The sequence below is a fragment of the Miscanthus floridulus genome, chromosome 2, assembly GCF_019320115.1.
Source record: "Miscanthus floridulus cultivar M001 chromosome 2, ASM1932011v1, whole genome shotgun sequence".
In the NCBI taxonomy this organism is placed as follows: domain Eukaryota; kingdom Viridiplantae; phylum Streptophyta; class Magnoliopsida; order Poales; family Poaceae; genus Miscanthus; species Miscanthus floridulus.
Window position 1 is genome coordinate 166,498,099 of NC_089581.1, and position 21,437 is coordinate 166,519,535.

At 47.2% G+C, this 21,437-nt stretch overlaps 1 protein-coding gene and 1 pseudogene across 1 annotated transcript; one reads left to right on the forward strand and one right to left on the reverse strand.

The window, feature by feature from the left end:
- Positions 1 to 4,519: 4,519 nt before the first annotated feature.
- On the reverse strand, positions 4,520 to 7,105 carry LOC136535591 (protein EMBRYO DEFECTIVE 514-like). Its single transcript, XM_066527905.1, has 2 exons — positions 6,563 to 7,105; positions 4,520 to 4,968 (listed from the first exon to the last, which is right to left on the reverse strand). The coding sequence occupies exons 1-2, from the start codon at positions 7,061 to 7,063 to the stop codon at positions 4,627 to 4,629; spliced, it is 843 nt and encodes a 280-aa protein (XP_066384002.1). The 5' UTR covers positions 7,064 to 7,105; the 3' UTR covers positions 4,520 to 4,626.
- Positions 7,106 to 7,157: 52 nt separating this feature from the next.
- Positions 7,158 to 15,960, forward strand: LOC136535592 (protein CutA 1, chloroplastic-like; annotated as a pseudogene).
- The last annotated feature ends 5,477 nt before the right edge of the window (positions 15,961 to 21,437 follow it).

Sequence of the window (21,437 nt, forward strand, 5' to 3'; positions counted from 1 at the left end):
GTGAATATTCTCTCTCAAAGGTTTTGTATGCTGTTATAAAAAAAGGTTTTGGTCCCGGCAGGGCTTCACTTCACTAGTGAAGCTATTTTTTTTTTTTTGCTTCAGCTTCACGAACAGTTCCACCGGTAGAGCTGAAGCGGTTTTGGTAAACCGTTTGGCAAAATGGCTTTCCTGTGAGAACATGTTTTTAGGGGCATGGAGGAGGAGCCTGGAGAAGCCATTTTTTTTTGCTCCATCCCACCCCAAATCACTGTGAAAACATGTTTTTAAGAGCTTCACAAGTGAAACTATTTTACTTTACCTCGTTTGGTAAAAAACGGCTCCAGACGGCTCCTGAAGCCGATGAAGAAGGTCTGCCAAACGGGGCCATTGTATGTAAAATTCAGGCTGGGCACATTAAACCCGAAAACCGAAAACCGAATCGAATTGAACCGAAACCGAACCGAAATGTTGGTTTTTCGGTTCTTCAGTTCGGTTTCGGTTTTTGTATTTGAGAACTTCGGTCATCGGTTACGGCTTCGGTTCCCACGTCGAACAGAACCGTAACACCGAGAAACCGAAATGTCAACCCCGTACAGCCGTCCTAGACGCAAGACGCGAATCGCACACACGCCACCCTCTCCCACGTTTCCCAGGTCCCAGCCCAGCCCACGGCCCAGTTGAGCGCATGCATCGCTGAGAACAATCCCGTCCTCCACAGGCGACTCCCTCACTCCGACTTGGTCTTCTCCAGTCGAAGTCCCAAACCGTAGCAGGCAGCCCTTCCCAGCCTTTTGGTGGCGGCGCGACACGGCCGCGACCGCGCGACTACGCGAGGAGGGCGGCAGGGTGCGCGCGGCGACGCAAGCAGGGCGGCAGAGGGCGCGCAGCGACAGCGAGCAGGGAGCGCGTGCGCGTGGCCGCGAGGAAGGAGTGGCAGCGGCGGCTACGAGCGACGCGGACAGGGAGCCGCGCGCAGGGGCGGCAGCGGCGAGCCCGAGCGGGCGTGCGGGTGGCAGCGGCTAACGGCTGCATGCAGCACCGAGCAGGTAGCGGCGAGGCATCGAGCGGCTCCGACAGCGTCTCTGCATGTGTGACTCCAACCAGTGAGGATTTGGTTAGTACGGTTTAAACCGAAAAACCGATGTACAAAACCGAAACCGAAATGGTCGGTTTTCAATTCTTACTGCAACCGATCGGTTTTGGATTCTTGAGAACCGAAATTTTGCGAAACCGAACAAACCGAACCGAAATATCGATTTAAACCGATTGTCCAGTCCGATGTAAAATCACGAGACATCTCTTTTCTATGCATATTTATGTAGACTTGTTTTATGCTACATCCCAACCCACACATCTTTCATTAGGAAAAAAAAAGTTTACGTACAACACTAGAGCAACCCGCGTCCTACACGGATTGGCAAGTGGGGGACCAGGTAGTGGTAGGAAGCCCTAGGCTGGTACAAGAACTAGGGGAAATCCTTGTGTGTTATTAAAAAATATCGCAATATTTTGTGAATCTCTGAAAAAGTTCAGTGGTCTTCAGCGCCACTACTCTAATTTTTTTTGTACCCTCCATGCCACTGCCGTCAGTTTAGACTCTAACTCCGTTAAACTGTAGGTGTGAAAAGTCAAAAATACCCTAAAGTTTAAATATGTTATTAATTTTTTTAGCATCTTAACGACTTCAAATGAAAAAACTCAAAACTAGAAAATTGTAGATCTCATCGAGATCTATAATTTTTATATAAAAATTATCTTCATTTAATTCCGTAAAAAATATGATTTGATATCATTAATATATCTTAAAAATCATATCTTTTTTTGCGAAATTAAATGAAGATAATTTTTATATGAAAATTATAGATCTCGACGAGATCTATAACTTTATAGTTTTGAGTTTTTTCATTTGAAGTCGGTAAGATGCTCAAAAAATTAATGACATATTTAGATTTAAGGGTATTTTTGACTTTTTACACATGTAGATTGACAGCATTAGAGCTCAAACTGACGGCAGTGGCATGGAGGACACAAAAAAGTTAGAGCAGTGGCGCTGAAGACCGCTAAACTTTTTCAAGAGCCCATATGGCATTGCAATCTTTTTTTAATGGCACACAAAAAATTCCCCCAAGAACTACGGCAACCGAAACAAGACGAGCTTATAAAAGATTACATTGCTGAAGTATTAGAGACGACGCGACACGAGTGACTCTAATTTTTAAGTTATTTTGTTTTTTAATCAATAGTTTTTTTTCTATACATCTATAATAAAAAAATATATATAACTAGAAAGATCAAAACGATTTATAATCTGAAATGAAGGGAATGTGGTGTTATATAAATGCTACACGTACATTTGTTTCTTTTTAAAATTTGGCACGTGCATTGCGTATTGTGTTGTATTGAACAACTGACCATCTGGCACTGGCTAGTGGATATCTTACTGTGAGTATGTTATCCAGTCCTCGTCAAGCTAGCAAACTTGTCAGTATATAAACACAAGGAACATATCACGTGGGGCCACAACACGCGAGTTGTTGTTATGACCCGTCATCAAATCAAATATGAAAAAAAGGAGAAAATAATCAGCACTTGCAAAAAGAGAAGGAAAGCAACTTCGTATCTCTGTGCAACTAGCCAACTACTAGTGTACCTTGGGAAAACCACAGCGATTTGCGAAGTGAGCAGCCTTGCTTGTAGTACATTGTCACGCGTCCGAGACCGCAGCTACGGACCGCGACTTGTCACCCAGCCACCCGGACCGGGCTCGGCGACGGCGATAGCAATCTCGACGGAGAAAGGCCAAACAAGTCGGTGAAACTTATCCGTTCCCCAGGCCACCATCCCGTCGCGTTGCGTTGCGTCCTTAGCCGTTCCGGCTTGCGACGTCACGACTGGCGCGGGCGCATGGCACCACATGGGTGGCATATCCTTTGGCTCCCTGAAAAAGCTCGGATCCTACTGGTGGACGTGGACCCCTTCCGAAAGCGGGAATGCTTGCTTGCGCTGACTTGCGAGGCGTGTGCTGATACCTCCTGAACTCCTGATAGTCCCGAACCGTCGAAAGGTCCCGCCGGCGGTGTGCAGTGTGCTGGTGCTACGGCTACGGCTACGGCCACGCACGTACGTTTCGATCGCGGCTCCAGTTTTTTTTCCAGTTCAGAAGAAGAAACGGGCACCGACCCAACGACGCTTATGTATATGTATCTGACCGCTAGTCTGGTACCTTGAAAAATCAACGATGCATTGAGGGTGCTTTTCAGGAGGCTGTCAATGGCAAATGCCAGTCCCAATCGCAAGCGTAAAAGCCTAGCGCGTGGTGGTTGATGACGAGCAAGCACGCAACAAGCAGGTGCCGCAGGCCGATAACGTAACCGGATAATGGATCGCCGCAAGTGGCAAAAGCATCTGCCTGCCTTTCGCTCCCACTTTCCAGAGAAGGTGGCCTTTTGGTCCCAAGTACGGATGCCAAGCGCTGAAGATGCCTGTGCAAGTGGGCGGCTTGTGAGCAAGTTCGGCTTGTTTTTTTTTTAGCCGGAGTAGTAGTTTTCTCTCATAAAATTTCAGCATAAACCGTGTTCCCCGTATGAACAGTGCTTTCGTCCCGGCCGAACACTCGAGGGATCACCGGATGGGAACATGAACAGCTGAGCTTGGTTTCCGGCCGATGGCGACCGGCCCCGTTGCCATTACAAACTAGTACAAGCGGCGAGACCTGTACCCAGCAGATCAGGATCGCGTTCATGTACGCGTACTTGCTTCCCGTACAGTACAGGACTACATGGGCATGTGCCAAGATCGCGAGAACAACCGATTTCGTGTCGGATGTTCCTTTTCTTCGTTCCTGGGACTAGCAAGTACAGCGGGCGACCAACGGCCTGTTCGCTGGGTGGTAAACGATCGTAAATTTTCAGCTAAAACAGTATTTTTCTCTCACACCAAACCAGCCAGCAGTAATAATTCACGACCGTATACGATCGTTTCAGCTCCAGCCGAACAGACTGCAATTTGTTCTAGACCGGGCTGTTCATGTGCTGCTCACCTCGCAGAGAACCTGAGGAGCATGTTGGTTCGGTGGTTCCTCAAGGCGGAGTTCGGCTGGAATCACCATCAGTCATCACATCCCACGCGTGTTCGAGTGCTGCTTGGCGTTAGGCCACACAGTGCTCTTTTATTAAAAAAAAAGAAAAAAGAAAAACAAAGAAAGAAGCGTTAGCCAAGCCAACACAGGCACACAGCCAGCCTGCAGTGTTTCGTTCACTGCTCGTTCGCACCAAGACAATCGACAACCGTGTTTTGTCCCAGCACAGTTAAAACACGCGCTGTTTTATACTCAGTATAATTCCTTCTTAACACGGTGGTCTCCACGATCGACTCCGCTGTCGGAGGCCACCACGTTCACCTTCAGATCCGGCGCCACGCCGGCCGGTGGGAAACAAGATCACACCAAATCGAGAAGAAAATAAGGGCGGGTGGAATGGCACAAATTAACAACAGCACGCGGCAAGCACTCGGCGTGGATCATATCCCAGTTGCAAGGTACACAAGTCGGCATCGGTCTTTAGGACAGTCACAAAATAAATGCCTTCATTTCCACGACCACCCCAGTATTATTAACCGGGCAAAATTGCAGGGCCTGTTAAGATCCTACCCTCCCCTCCTGCCCCGGCCGCGCCCACCGCGCCAGCCGCCACGGCCACCTCCCCCGCGTCCTCCTCCTCCCCGCCCCCCACCGCCGCCACACTTGCGGTGGCCACCAGACTTCTTGCCATTGCCGATCTTCATGTCCTCAGGGAGAGGCAGTATGTTGTCGACGCATTTGCGGAAGCTGAAGTCATCTGCGGATCCATCAATCCTGCGGACAAAGAAGCAGCGGCTTTGCCACACCGGGTGGTTGCGTATCTCAAATGCTTCGACTCCTGCCCCAATCTTCTTAGCAGGTTCAGCATGGCCTTTCTTCAGCAAATCTTCCAACACCATTTGTTCATACTGCAAAAGTTGAGATGAAAATAAGAAACCCATGTGTCATGAGCAGATATTAATGATGGCTATGGGTTTGTCTATGGAGGTACACCGGGGTTTGACCTATGGAGATCAATCACGCGACCTTTGTGGCGCATATAGGGTCAGTTATCTAGTGGGCACTACATAGATAGCAATCATTTTCAACAGCACAACAGCCAACTACCAGATGTTTCCATCATCGAACTTACAATGTTGCTGGCTTCAGGAAACTAGACTGCAGTCATGTTAAAAAGTCATCTACTTGACTTTCAAGTGCTACCACAGCCGCGGTTTACTTAATTTTTGCTTTAAGCACCACAAATATAGTAAAAGAGGTGAAAATCACAACTCAAAACACAAGTTATAAAGAATACAGACTTAAAACAAACATGAAAAATTATAAGTTTAAAAAAAAGATCACCAGCACTATACCAGAAAAATTAGTATAACTCTTTCCATCTACGATATATATAACACGGAAGTAATGAGATCCAAAGTATCTCAATTGTCTAAGATCATCGACTGGAGATCTTGTTAAGGTTAACAATGCATAACCAAGAAAAAGGGAACAAACCATCCTTCTAGTATCACATATGTTCCAAAGTTGGAAGGAATAAGTAAACAACAATGCTAGGACAGTGATTCATGATTTCGTGGATAGCTCAAAGCTATCAACAGCAGAGTTTTCTTACTCAAACACCAGAAAAGCACTTGGAACTCCAGACTGAAACTGCAAGCCCCACTAAGCATGTTATAAGCGAATCAAATAGCAAATGATGATTAAGATCTCAAAGCTGCGCTGCTTGCAACTGTGATAGCGATGTTAAACATGAATGAAGATTAAACATATTACATATACATAGATCTGAACACCATGGAAAAGGAATATTAATACATGCACCCAAAAACATTATAATTATCAGAGCTGATCAAACATAACATGGAGACTCACATGAAACTCTAACGAATCAAGCCAAATAAGCATATAGGTCCTCATTTGGCAAGAAGTTTAATCCAAAACTTGATCTAACAAAACATAATAATCACAGGAAACTCAAACAAAGCTAAGAAAAGATGAACCATCCAAGCAAACAGAATGAAAATGATAAGACTTCCCTAGCAATAACAGAACTTGAAAACCAAACCACATCATGGCACAAATAAGCAAACCACTAAAAGTAAGATCTTTTCTAGTGCATTCATTTCCATAGCTATGACTGATGAAGACAGTGGAGCTGGAAGGCGCAGGACACAATGCAGGATCCAACTTAGAACCCTTCAGAACAAACTAATCAAGTAATTGCGAACTCACAGCCTTAAAGAATGGATTTGTCAATTCAAATAAATATGATGCCTCCAGTGAACTGATGTTTGAGAGCAACCTTGTCTAGGAGTACAAGTAAATGCACTCCCCGAACTCACTGAAGCTTATGAAATTTACCTAGTACTACCAGCTTGTTACTGCCACAGCCCACAGCATGCAAGCAATTCATCAGACCGAACTACACTCCACCACGTATATCAGATCAAAGCTAAAGGAACAATCTTCTTCGCAACCAAGATAATCAAACGCCCTCACCTTATTGAACTCAAGCTGCGGCGTCCAGGAGTGGAGCAGAGCGAAGAAGTAGTCGAACATCTCAACGGCCGAGGCGAACTCTTTCGGCCCCAGCTTCACAGGTTTGCCATCCGCCTCCACTGCCTTCTCCTCATTCGCCTCCTCTCTCTTCCCCTCCTCCGCCTCCTCTGCCTTCCCCTCCTCCGTCTCCTCTGCCTTCCCCTCCCCCGCTTCCTCTGCTTCCTTGGCCTCCTCCTCTACCTTCGGCTTCTTAGCCGCCGCCGCTTCCTCCGTCGCCGCCTCGCCGCCATCACCAGCAGGATCACCTCCTTCCTCCCGCTCCCTCTTCTGACCGGCTGCGGCAGGCGCCTCGGTTTCCATCGCTGTGGCTGCGGCCGCCTCCACCTCGGGTTCAGCCATGACCGGAGAAGCGCGGAAGGTCGAAGCGGAGCTCCAACTGTCGGCGCTGGCGGTGAAGGCTGCTCTGGTTTTCAAGTAGGGTTTGGGGCTCGGGAGTCTCATCCGAGGAGAGGGGTTAAGATGACGCGAGTTGCGGCGTTGGGCCGAATGGCCTGCCGAAAACCCAATAGCGGGCCCATTCAAGCCCACCAGAGGCCAAGAGAGGAAAAGGATGCGCTTTCCCGACGGCAAGGCGTACATAAGCGGCTACCGAAGCTGCCGGAGATGCCACTCCGTGCGCCGTTCCGGGTCTTCTCGCCACCCTCCTCCGCCTCCTCCGCTGCCGCCAGCTCCGCCGGAGCGCAGCGCGCGTTGCTTTACGGGCGCCGCTCGCCGCTCGCGGGAGCGCTCCTGTTCTTCAGCATCGGCGCCGTCAGCGCTGCGGTCGCCTGCAGGACGGGGTGCGCCATCTCCCACCGACGCCTCCCCTTCCTCGGGTAACTTCCCCATCCCTTTGTCTCTCTTGAACATCTTTGGCTGATGCGAGGAAGGCACTCGCATTCCCATGGGCCATCGGTTCGCGAAGTTTGGTGCTGCCGCAGTTTACTGAGTGGGTTGACTTTGTGGAATCACAGACCTGTACCCCAGTACTCTCTGATTCCAAAAGCGGGTGCTATGCGGAGCTTGCCTAGAACCTTGGCGTTTTCACACCAAAGGTGGCTTAGAACATGATCTATGTATGAAAGTGAGACAAATTAGAGACGGATGAAGATGAATCATGGTCACAGAACTCATGGATGCATTAATGTTGAATTCTTTGTTGTAATTTTGGAAACATTGCTTTAGATTAACTAAGTGCGATTTGTCATTTGTGAGGATTTGTAAGATCATATGTAGTACCATTGCATGATTTAGATGGCGCAATGCCTGTTTTCAGTTCCGACGCCCATTGCTGCAATTGAACTAGTGAATTGCTAATGAGAGTGTATGTTATGAGAAACCGTTGTTCATGTGGTAGCATGATGCTATGAAAACCTTGGAGGGTAGAAATGCTGGGTCTTATGTCTTTCATAGTATCTACAAGCACATGTAGTGACTCCAAGGTTGAGAAACTTCAATGATGTAAAATTTTGCAGGGCAAGAGGTCTCAGTTCTACTCGAATGGAGTCTGCTTCCACCACAGTGCCCTCCATTGTCGTGTATGTGACAGTTCCAAACAGAGAAGCAGGTAACCAGTGCCTAATTTTCTGTGCTGTTAATGCTTCTTTACCACTTTGAGTCCTTGCAAGTCAATCTGTGCAATTCTCTCCAATGAGAAAGCAGGCAGTTTAGTGTAGAAGTTAAGTCTTGCTCCCAGTTATCACTTAGTTATCTGTGCTTAATTATGTTTCTGCTATTAAGGCCTTGGGCAGCACAAGTGACTGTGCAAGTACCCAGGCAGTTAGCTGTTTAGTTAATGCTCTAATGAGCCATCAATGTAATCAATGTGCTACTTATCTCCTATATATGAAAGAGCAGTCGCCTGGGTGTGTTATCCCTGGCTGAGTAAAAACACTCTGTACCTCCAACAATTGGTACCAGAGCCTAGGTTAGACACCTCTCTCTCATCTTCTACTCGAGCCCCCTTCCCTGCTTTCTCATCCATGGCCTCGACATCTTCTGAGCGCCGAAGGAAGGCTGCCAAGGGCGTCAGCGATGCGGAGGACTCCTCTGGCCGGGCCGCGCGCTTGAAAGCTGCAGAGGAGGCAGCTGCGCAGGCGGTCCAGGCGGCGCGGCAGGCGGCGGCGGCTGCAGAGGAGGCGGCAAGGACCGCGCGGGTGCTGAGGGAGGAGATTGCAGCAGAGAAGGAAGAAGAGGAGCTGGAGTATGAAGAAGGAGAGGAGGAGGTCAAGAGCCCGCGCCGGAGGTCTCCATCTCCGCCAGTCCGCAGGCGTGGCCGCGGTGGCGGGCGTCGGGAGTCGCCTGTGTACGACAGGGTCGTATACAGGGACTCGGGCAGCGGCACGAACTGGCCGATGCTGTCCAAGACGAACTACCACGAATGGAGCCAAGAGATGAAACTGCGAATGCAGGCCCGCGATCTGTGGGACGCAGTTGAAGGAGAGCGGGTCTCGTTCCGCGACGACCGGCGGGCTATGGAGGCGATTGTCGCAGCGGTTCCCAAGGAGATGGGGATTCCGCTCATCGACAAGCGGACGGCGAAGGAGGCGTGGGACGCCATAGCTGCTGCGCGCATCGGCGTGGACAGGGTCCGCCGCGCGACGCTGCAACGCATCCGCCGCGACTGGGAGAACATCAGTGTCAAGCCAGGAGAGAGCGTTGAAGATTTTGCCTTCCGCCTCTCAACTCTGCATCGACAGCTTGTCCTTCATGGTGATCAGGACATCGATGAGAGGCGTGTGGTGGAGAAGTATCTGCGTACAGTACCGTCGAAGTATGCGCAGATTGTGGTTGCTATTGAGCAGTTTCTGGACTTTGACATGCTCACGCTTGAGGAAGCCACTGGGAGGCTCAAGGCTGTTGATGACCGTGAAGAGCAAGCACCTACCGAGCCAATCACCGTCGGCGGCAAGCTCATGTATACTGAGGAGCAATGGCGCGCACGCTGGAAGAAGGAGAAGAAGGGCGGCGGGGATGATTCTGCTGGCTCTAGTTCAAAGAATCAGCGCGGCGGCGGCCAAGGCGGCGGTGGTGGCCGCGGTCGCGGCGGCTGGCGAGGAAAGGGCCGTGGCGGCGGCCGCGATGGTGGACGCTGTGGCGATACCTGCCACAATTGTGGCCAGGAGGGCCACTGGGCAAGAGACTGCCCTCATCCACGCTGAGACAGAGATGGTGACCGTGATGGTGGCGGTGACCGTGGCAGCGGACGGGGCAGAGGCCGTCGTGGCGGCGGCCGCGGTGGCAATCAAGGCCAGCACGCTGGTGGCCGAGGGGGCGCAGGCGGCGGTGACGGCGGCCACAATGGCCGTGTGCAGTATGCAGAATGCGAGGATGATGGGGCTCTGTTTCTGGCGCATGGGCTCGTTGATCTTGATAAGTGCGCGCCGGCATACACCTATGCTGCTCAAGAGGTGAATCTGGAAGAACCAAAAGCCCGCGCCTTCCTTGGTGCCAATGGCGATGAAGAAAAGGCAGATGTGTGGTACCTTGATTCAGGAGCTACACACCATATGACTGGACGGCGTGAGCTCTTTTCTGACTTGAACACGGACGTGTGAGGCACGGTCCGATTTGGAGATGCGTCCAAGGTTGACATCAAAGGCATCGGTTCGATTGCTTTCGAAGGAAGAACTGGTGAGCATAGGGTGCTGCAGGGCGTGTACTATATACCAGCCCTGAAGAATTCCATTATCAGTCTGGGTCAGCTTGACGAGACTGGCTCCAAGGTGGAGATATATCACGACGTGTTACGTATCTGGGAACACACTGGCCGTTTGATTGCCAAGGTGAAGAGAGGGGCTAACAGATTGTACACACTCCAACTTCATGCAGCCCAGCCACTTTGTCTTGCAGCATGCAGAGGAGATGTAGCGTGGCAGTGGCATGAGAGGATGGGGCATTTGAATTTTGATGCACTCCGCAGACTTGGGAAGGAGGAGATGGCGCGCGGTGTCCCGGTTATTGACCATGTGGAGCAGGTGTGTGACACCTGTGTCACCACCAAAATGAGAAGGCGCCCGTTCCCAGCTGCAACACAGTACCGTGCCAAACAGCCCCTTGAGCTGGTGCACGGCGATCTTTGCGGACCAGTGACACCTGCAACACCTGGAGGGAATCGATATTTCCTGCTGCTCGTCGATGACGCTAGCCGTTTCATGTGGGCAGCGCTCATACCAAGCAAGGATGCAGCAGCAGAAGCCATCAAGCGCATCAAATTGAGCGCAGAGGCGGAGAGTGGTCAGAAAATCAGGGTGCTTCGCACCGATAATGGAGGAGAATTCACAGTTGCTGATTTCGCTACCTACTGCGCAGAACAAGGCATTAAGAGGCACTTCAGTGCTCCCCACTCACCTCAGCAGAATGGGGTAGTTGAACGGCGCAATCAGTCAGTAGTGGCCATGGCAAGGGCACTGCTTAAGCAGAGGGGCCTGCCAGCTCGGTTTTGGGGGGAGGCTGTGATGACAGCAGTCCACATACTGAACCGATCACCGACACGTGCGTTGAAGGGGATCACCCCATATGAGGCCTGGCATGGACGTTCACCAACTCTGGGACACATGAAAGTGTTTGGGTGTGTGGCATACACAAGGAAGCTCAGTCAGCTGCGCAAACTTGATGACCGCGGCGAGGCCGGCGTGTTTATTGGTTATGCAGAAGGAGCTAAGGCATATAGGGTGTTTGAGCCTGTGAGCGGGCGTGTCAGGATCAGCCGTGATGTTGTATTTGATGAAGAACATGGCTGGGATTGGTCCTCGCCGGAATCTGGGCCATCAGCTGTGAACAGCAGTGAATTCACAGTTGAGTATGTCTGGTCAGAGGAGGTGAGCGAACCAGCGCCGCCGTCGTCGCCTCTGCTCCCGGATTCACCAAGAACACCCGCACCAAACAGCCCAATTGGAGTTGAAGGAGCAGAGGGCTCCGCATCAACTCATCCTCAAGCTAATTCTGCTCCAGCGGCACTGGAAGTGTCACCACCGCCACCAAGTCCTCAGATTGAGCATGCCACGCCTCTGGAGGATGATGATGATCGACTGGATGCTTATCACGAGGATGAACCACTTCGCTACAGAACTGTCAGCAATATCATTGGCCAGCAGCCCACACCGCCACCTGCAACTCGCCTGTTCGCAGAGCTGCATCTAACGCACTCTGGCGAACCAACTTCGCATACTGAAGCCAAGAGAGATCCAGCGTGGTGCGCAGCAATGAAAGAAGAGCTGCGATCAGTAGAGAGAAACAAGACCTGGGAGCTTGTGAAGCCTCCTGCTGGTCACCGTCCAATCACCCTGAAGTGGGTGTTCAAATTGAAGAAGGACGAACACGGTAATGTTATCAAACACAAAGCCAGACTTGTCGCTCGTGGCTTTGTCCAGCAAGAAGGCGTGGATTATGATGATGCTTTCGCCCCTGTCGCACGCATGGAATCCGTTCGAGTCTTGTTGGCTCTGGCGGCACAGGAGGGTTGGTCTGTTCATCAGATGGACGTCAAGTCCGCATTTCTGAATGGAGACCTCAACGAGGAGGTATATGTGCATCAGCCGCCTGGCTTTGTTGTTGCTGGACAAGAAGACAAGGTGTATCGCTTGCGCAAAGCTCTGTATGGCCTACGGCAAGCACCAAGAGCATGGAATGCAAAGCTTGATTCAACATTGAAGAAGAAAGGTTTCAGACAAAGCAACCATGAAGCTGCAATCTATAGGCGAGGTTCTGGAAACTCTCTGTTGCTTGTCGGTGTGTATGTGGATGATTTGATCATCACAGGGGCCAAAGAGCAGGATGTTGAAAGCTTCAAGGCTGAAATGAAAGCAACATTTGAGATGAGTGACCTCGGGCTCTTAAGCTTCTATCTGGGCATTGAAGTACAGCAGAGCACCGATGGCATCACCCTTAGACAGACTCACTATGCCAAAAGGATACTGGAATTGGGTGGTATGGTGGACTGCAACCCAGCAGCCACTCCTATGGAGGAAAGGCTAAGATTGAGCAAGAAGAGTACAGCCAAGGAAGTTGATCCAACACAGTACAGGCAGCTGGTTGGAAGCCTGCGATATTTGGTTCATACTCGACCTGACTTGGCATTTGCAGTCGGGTTTGTGAGTAGATTTCTGGAGAGGCCCACCATAGAGCATCAGCAGGCAGTGAAGCGTATCCTTCGGTATGTGGCAGGCAGTCTGGAGTATGGCCTGCACTTCACCAAGGCATCCAGTGAAGCCAGATTCATTGGCTACTGTGACTCAGACTTGGCTGGAGATATTGACTCAAGCAAGAGCACTACAGGTTGTCTATTCTTCCTAGGCAACAATCTGGTCAGTTGGCAGTCCATTAAACAAAGAGTGGTTGCCTTATCTAGCTGTGAAGCAGAGTATGTTGCCATGACTACTGCTGCAACACAAGCTCTGTGGCTGTCCAGGTTACTTGCTGAATTGTTGGGAAAGAAAGTGGAAGTAGTAGAGCTGCGAGTGGATAACAAATCAGCAATAGCACTTGCAAAGAACCCTGTCTTTCATGACAGAAGCAAGCATATCAGAATCAAACAACACTTCATCAGAGATTGTGTTGAAGAAGGCAGCATCAAGACTGAGTTCGTCGCCACAAATGATCAACTGGCAGACATTCTGACTAAGGCCTTAGGCAAGGCCAAGTTTGAAGACATGAGAAGCAAGATTGGGATCATGAAGATCAAGGATGGGGGAAGCAGGTCTTAGGGGGAGAACTGTAGAAGTTAAGTCCTGCTCCCAGTTATCACTTAGTTATCTGTGCTTAATTATGTTTCTGCTATTAAGGCCTTGGGCAGCACAAGTGACTGTGCAAGTACCCAGGCAGTTAGCTGTTTAGTTAATGCTCTAATGAGCCATCAATGTAATCAATGTGCTACTTATCTCCTATATATGAAAGAGCAGTCGCCTGGGTGTGTTATCCCTGGCTGAGTAAAAACACTCTGTACCTCCAACATTTAGTACTCCCACCGTTCCAAATTATAAGTTGTTCTAACTTTTCTAGATACATAATTTTTACTACGTATCTTGACATAATGTATATCTAAGTGTATAACAGAAGTTATATACCTAGAAAAGTCAGAATGACTTACAGTTTAGAACGGAGGGAGTACCTTTTATCTTGTGGGCATGCAATATTTGTCCACTTGATTAGTGTTGTTCTTCTAAGTTTTTGCCTTTTTGTTGTGTTATTGTTGCATATTTTTTTGGGTATATTTCTGGCTTTTGCTTTACTTGTCTTAAATAACTTGTCCCACATCTATTGCAGGCAAGAAGCTGTCACACAGCATCATTAGTGAGAAGCTTGCTGCTTGTGTCAATATAGTACCTGGTTCGATTTCAGTTTTCTCATTGCTTATTTTTTGACAAAATTCTGACATTATGAACGCAGTGCACAACAAAATGTGATTGCTCATTTTTCGGTAATTTATTTTCCTAAAATGGAAGATTTTATTCTGTGTAAATAATGGTAGCAGCACCGGGAAGATCTAGATCTACTTATGCTATAGTTCCTGAATTAGTTGGGCTCTTGATCTCCCAAAAAAAATCTGAATTTTACTGAATATTAAACAGTAGACACTAAATATTCCCATTTCTGAATTAGTTGGTAGGTTTCTCTTTTAAGTTGTGCAAGGTGAAGTAAGGCTACGGTACAACTGTAAAAGAGATGAGCTTGATAACTCTGCATTGTCAGGATAGCCTGTAAGAACTAAACTGTGGCATATGCACATAGCTTACTGAAACGATTAGTTACTTACACACTAAATATAACTATGCATATCTAGCTTCAGGAAACCAAGAATCAAGACAGCCATAAACTGAAATGAACAGTGTATTTTTTTATAAAAAAAATACGAGGCCTCCTGCCCAAACAAGAATGATCAGTAGAATTGATATAGTTTGTTCCTTGCTGTTCATTTGAGTGGTTATTACGAATATCTTACTCTGTTGTTTATACAAATTTTGGAATAGAATGTGCTCTTTCCTTTGAAGTGGTGAAATAAACTGAAGTCCCCTATATCTTTTTCAGGCATTGAATCCGTTTACTGGTGGGAGGGAAAGGTATGCTAAGATTTGCTTGCAGACTAAATTTGTAGACCTTCACTTGTACTTATTTGTTATCCCAAACTTTCTAAAATTCCTCTTGAAAAATCCCTCCCTGCTTGGGGGGGGGGGGGGGGGGGGGGGGGGGGTGGAGGAGGGGAATGAGGCCTCCTGCCATACAAGAGTGGTCAGTAGAATTGCATATAATTTGTTCCTTGCTGTTCATTTGAGTGGTTACTATGAATACCTTACTCTCTGTTGTTTATACACGTGTTGGAATAGAATGTCCTTTCTTTATCTTTGAAGCGGTGAAATAAACTGAAGTCCTCCATACCTTTTTCAGGCATTGAACCGTTTACTGGTGGGAGGGAAAGGTGTGGTAGGGCATCTCTAAGAGATTAGCCAAAAAGATTAGCCAAATTTACTGATTTAGCTACTCTCTAAAATAGATTTGACAAAAATATACTAGAGTACTCCAACAGGCTCTATAAAACTAAGAGGTTGGATGGCTAGTGAGGTAGGCTATCCGAAAGTAGAGAGCGAATGAGGTGGGATGAAAACTACTAAATTTGGAGAGTCATTTACAAAGTGTTGGAGACGTTTTTCTTTTAATAATAGTCAAATTTACCTTTAGAAAATGATTTGGCTAATCTCTTGGATATGCTCTAAGATTTCCATTCAGACTAAATAAAGTTTGTTATTTTCGTAGTACTTATTTGTTATCCCAAACTTTTCTAAAATTCTTCTTGAAAATCCCTCCCTGCTTATCAAACTAAGCATATCTGATCAAGAAGCTGCCCTTTTTCAGGTGCAATCTGATGCTGAAGAATTGCTCATCATCAAGACCAGGGAATCACTTCTGGATGCCTTGACTGCACATGTCAAAGCCAACCATGAATATGAGTAAAGCTTCGTTTAGCTTACTGATGCTGTGTGTGTTGAACGAAGTACATATGGTATGCTATCTTGTTCTTGGATTTACGTGTTACTCGTCCATGCAGTGTTCCTGAAGTTATTGCTCTACCCATAACTGGGGGTAACACCAAGTATTTGGAATGGCTCAAGAACAGCACTAGGGACAACTGATCTCTTTTAGTGCTTGAAATAATGCAAAGATCAAAGTGCCCAAGAATATGAAGCGACTCCTCTGTTCTTCCAGTGGCTTGCACAAGGGAGTTTCCTCTCTTGACCTGTATATCAGTTACATCGCTGTACCAAATCCATGTTTACCATCTTCTGGTGACAAATGATTTGGTGTCGTGTGGGTACCCAAATGCATGAGTATTGGCAGATTGACCCGTGTGAGTCCAAGCCAGATCATATCGAAACGTGCATATTGTTTGCTCTTGATCGATATTTGTGCTGAGTTTTCTGCTGATGTGCCTGAACCTGACGTTGCGCCACTTGCTGTTGAAGTATTGCTGTTTTCACGTGTACGCTTTTTACGTGATGATTTTATCCCCAAAATGGCTTCTTGATATTTTCAGATACTGTATGGGCAAGTCCTAATATATCCCCAAAATAGCTCGTTAGGATGTTCGATGCTCAGCATGACACGACTACCCTATGCCAGGCCGTTGATGCACGGAACGAGACGTGGCCTGCCGTGCCGTGCGCCCGTGCCGCTGCTAATCAAGCGGTTTTCACTCGGTCCACGTGAAAATCACACGGACTGCATGGCAGTGTTCTACATCCGGCCATGTGTTTCCGTTGTATAGAGCCTCTAGTCTTCTAGACTGGGTTTACTGTGATGGACATTTTACATATAATAATGTTTACGTTGTATAGAGCCTCTAGTCCTCTATACTGGGTTTACTGTGATGGACATATAACATTACGTTAAAAAAACATATATTACATATAACCAGAAGACAGCTACGCACGGCCTCGACCGGAATCTGTACACGTTCAGATACGGTCGAGTGACAGCTTGTGGATCGCCTCGCAATCCTCTCGCGTGTTCAAGATGAGGCAGCCTTTGTACTGAACTGTACATGCTCGCGACACTGTCGACGTGCGAGTTTGATGCAAGTCTTCACCACCTCCAAATTAACCTCTTGAAACAGGCCAACAGCATGACCTCATAATATGATCCTTTTGCCTCTCCAAATCAACTAACCGGTCTTGAGCACCAGCCACTTCTGTGGTTCTAATTATTGTGCACTGCACAAGATTATAAATGCAAATAAAATGTCAGCAAAGAAATAAAGCGCTGAAAACATAAGAACAAAATCACTAGAAAGCTTCACAGTAACAGTATTACAAGGTTGTCATTTCATGTTGTTAACAAATTTTATACACTATGCATGAAGCATGATCCTTTGAATTGCACGACCACAATGTTTGCTATCTTTCTTCATGGCATATAGGTGGCAGTGCTGCACCTGATTCCTAAGCTCCAAAATCGGCTGCTCCTTTTCTAAACTTTCCCCTGTAGTTTACAACACCAAAGAGATAAAGAATATATGTTGCATATATCTTATTTTGAGTTCTGTAAATCAAAGGGTACTTTTGAAGCACCATTATTTTTTTGAAACCAATTCAAACACCACTATTTAAATAAACAGAATGTATAACTCACTTGCAAGTTGCAATGTCTCCTTTCTAAGCTCATCACGCACCTGAACATTAAGAAAGAGGGTCCAGTCAGCAAATACACAAGACTTCAGTAATTTCCTATATGGGCATGCCAGAGATGAGGCATTGAACAAAAATATATAAGCTTTCAAGGATTTCGTACACTATAGGAGAGACTGTAAAGAAGAAACAATGAACAAAAATAGTAGCAACGGAACTCTGATATCATTAACTAATCAATAAGGTTTCAAAACTGTTTTCCATAACGAGTGTAGCGAGGATTGCCAATATAGATGATGAGACACTCTTGGAACCTCAATAATAATTGGAACCTGTTGTGGACTCCTTCATTGGGCAGCAGTATAATAGGAAGAAGAAGAAAGGGTCGACTGCCTCTAATGGCTAGAATTAGTCCAAGCTAGCTAATAATAGAACATGCAGGAATAATAGGAATACCACGCCCGCTCATGTGGGTGTTATAACCACAGGTGCAACTGGGGATTAGGATCAAGCAGAAGAAGAGTTGTCACGTTCAGAGCCTCCCAGGAAGGACGAACTAGCTCTTCTGCTGCTGCCATTGCTAGGATCAGCTACTGTAATTTCCCCTCCGGTTCATCAATCAAGTGCCTAATTCTCTATTCCTATCATCTGGTATCGAAGCCTTTGATCTAGCGACCACATCTGCTTCCGCCGCCGCAAATTCCCACCCTCAGATCACATCTGCTCATCCACCATTTCCAGCCATGGACGATCTCCTCACCATCTCTGAGGGCATCTCTGCGAGGTGTGACCGCATCTCTGCAGGGATCGATTGGATCTATGAGACGGTCCTCCAACTTAGCGATCGGATGAAGGCTCGGGACTCGTCACCATCTCCTCCAATCCAGTCATCCCCGTCCCTAGGCACAACGGCATCACCGCCTTCTTCCCCGCCAGCGACGACCTAGTCTGCTATACCAGCAACCATCACATCTTCCCCGCTGGCAGCATCACCAATACCAACAGCTTCACCTCCACCGACAATTGCGGCTACACCGACAACTTCCCCACTGCCTCCCCCGATGGCTGTCACCCCACGGACAACATCGCCACCACCTCCACCAACAGTGACATCCCTACCTGTGATTACTCCTCTAGTCACATTTGCACCAGCCATGGTGAAGGAGAAGCACCAGGTGATTGCATGTCCAGTGTTGATGTCCGCTCCACCGATGCGAGCGTCCTGCTTGGTCCTGGCCACTTCATCGGCAAGGTCTACAACACTTGGAGACCTCGTAACGCCATCAGTAGTGATGCCATTCGCACCGCCAGGACTGAAGCTATCGGGCAGGGTTAGCGGAATAGCAAACTCGCTGGCCTCGTTGTCCGCACAACGGGTGTTCTCCTCAGCCTTGGGCACCACAGCACCACTGTCTTCTACATCAGCAACCTTGCCAACAACAAATCCATCAATTGTGGCGACACCCATGGCATCAACGCCATTCTTGCAGCTGCCAGATGTGCCACCGTATCCGACATTGTCGCCATGTTCATCAGTTGTGGACAGGCCTGCCGCATCAATATTGGTTGCCTTTGTCGAACACATCCTGACGGCAGTGGCATCTCCTTCCCTTGCGACCACCATGGCCCCAGCAATGACACCAGTGCCAACACCCCTGCTGGCTGAATTGACTCCAGTGGCGCAATTTCAGACCTCATCTTCTGTCATCGCCACGATTGCTTTCTTCCAGCAGCTGGCTGCTCAAGTGTGCTTCATCACCTTTAGTATTGCTCAGCCCCAGTTCCGAGCAGGCCTACAGCTCAAGGACGAGCTGTTTTGAAAGGATGATAGAAGTGTTGTGGACTCCTTCATTGGGCAGCAGTATAATAGGAAGAAGAAGAAAGGGTCAACTGCTTCTAGTGGCTAGAATTAGTCAAGCTAGCTAATAATAGAACATGCAGGAATAATAGGAATACCACAGCCGCTCATGTGGGTGTTATAACCACAGGTGCGGATGGGGATTAGGATCAAGCAGAACAAGAGTTGTCACGTTTAGAGCCTCCTAGGGAGGGCGAACTAGATCTTCTACTACTGCCATTGCTAGGATCAGCTATTGTAATTTCCCCTCTAGTTCATCAATCAGGTGCTCAATTCTCTGTTCCTATGAGAATCACTGAACGAAAGAAAGTTAATTTCAAAGTTCAAAATCCAAAGGAACTTCAATAATAATATTAGATGAGGAAACACTCTTAGGCTCCGTTTGGATTTGTGGGAATTTCAACAACAACAACAAAACCTTTTAGTTCCAAGCAAGTTGGGGTAGGCTAGAGTTGAAACCCAACATGAGCCCCTAGTCACGGATTGTGGGAATTTCAAATAATTCTAAAATCCAGAGGAATGCAATTCCTATGTTTTGCTGACATCAGGGGCCATTTGGATTGGAATAATGAATCTCATTGTTCCTCTGGAAAAATTCGCTTCCCTTCGCAAAACACAGGAACAATCAATACTTAAATGAAATCCTTTTATGATGGCATTCTTATGTCAAGAATATCAGGCCTTCAACTCACAACTGGTTTAACCATAATAATAAAAAAGAATAGAAGGAACAATATGATAGCTGTGGCCATCATCATAACTAAATTTAAGATGGAGACAATTATTATAACATGCCCATGTTGATAGAAACACAGAGGGTTGCACAATGATAACTTAAACAAGAGCACATCTCATTATCATCTAGAGTCTAGATAACAATAACAAGACAAAAGGGGAAAACACATATGCCTATCATAGCTAGTTGAATGAGCAATCTAGGACATACCGCCTCTTGAAGGGGCAACTATAGGATATGGCGAGAGAAGTATGAACTAGCACTTGCGCTGTCTGAAAATGACCTAGTGCAGTAGCGCTTATCTCCCCGTGTCCTACTAAGCCAGTGGACCTGGTGAGGGAAGAAAATGAGACTGATGCTGATTTCACTGCTCGACAGCGAGATCATGCAGAAGTGTGGATGAAATATGATCTCAAACACAAGAAATGGGGCATTTCAACCAGCAAGTGCTTGATGGTGACTAAGTCCACTATTTTAGATGCGATAAGAGGGTCTATCCTAGATTGTGATACCGCCATAGAGTATCTTAAGAAGGTGGAGAGTCAGTTCACTAGCTCTTCAAAGGCTTATGCCAGTACTTTGATCAAGAAATTGTTCGATAAGAAATACACTGGTGGAGGTATCAGAGAGCACATACTAAAGATGAGCAACACGGCTTCGAAGCTGAAGCCAATGGATTTGGGGCTCAAGGATGAGTTCCTGATTCATTTGGTTTCGAATCAAAAGGTTATCGCTTTTATTGTCCTAACAGACAAATGAAGTTTGTAGAAACAAGACATGTTGTGTTCTTAGAGGATGATATGATCAGGGGGAGCATGGTAGCGCGAGAAATTAATTTTGAAGAGAAGCGCATATACGTGCCCACTTCGATGGTTTAGGAGCCATACTTCACACTACCTATTGTTGCTGTACCAATAGTGCAAGACATTGTAGCAACAACACCTGTTGTTAGTTCTCATGTGGCAACAATGAATGAACATGAGGAACCTATCCTTCAGGATCCCGTAGAACCCATTATCACACATGAGGAGGAGCAACAACAGCCTCATATAGAACAAGCATTATCTAATGAGGCCCCTAGAAGGTCTCAAAGAGTTAGAAGATCAGCCATTCCTGAAGACTACGAAGTTTATGAATGTGAGGAATTTCAAATGGAGGGTGATCCCAACTCATTTGAAGAAGCCATAAGAAGCGCTCACTCGTCAAAGTGGCTTAAAGCCATGGAATATGAAATGAAATCAATAAAAATCAACGGCGTTTGGGCTTAGAAACAATTCCTAAAGGAGCTAAGATAGTAGGCTATAAATGGGTCTACAAAACCAAACATGACTCCAAAGGGAATATAGAAAGATTCAAAGCGTGACTTATGGTGAAAGGCTTCACACAAAGAGAAGGTATAGATTATAATAAGATATTTTCTCCAGTCTCATGTAAGGATTCTTTTAGAATCATAATGGCACTTGTAGCACATTATGATTTAGAATTACATCAGATGGATGTAAAGACGGCGTTCCTAAATGGGGATCTAGAGGAAAATATTTACATGGCACAACCGAAAGGTTTTGTTGTGGAAGGAAAGGAACACATGGGATGCTGCCTGAAGAAATCCATTTATGGATTAAAACA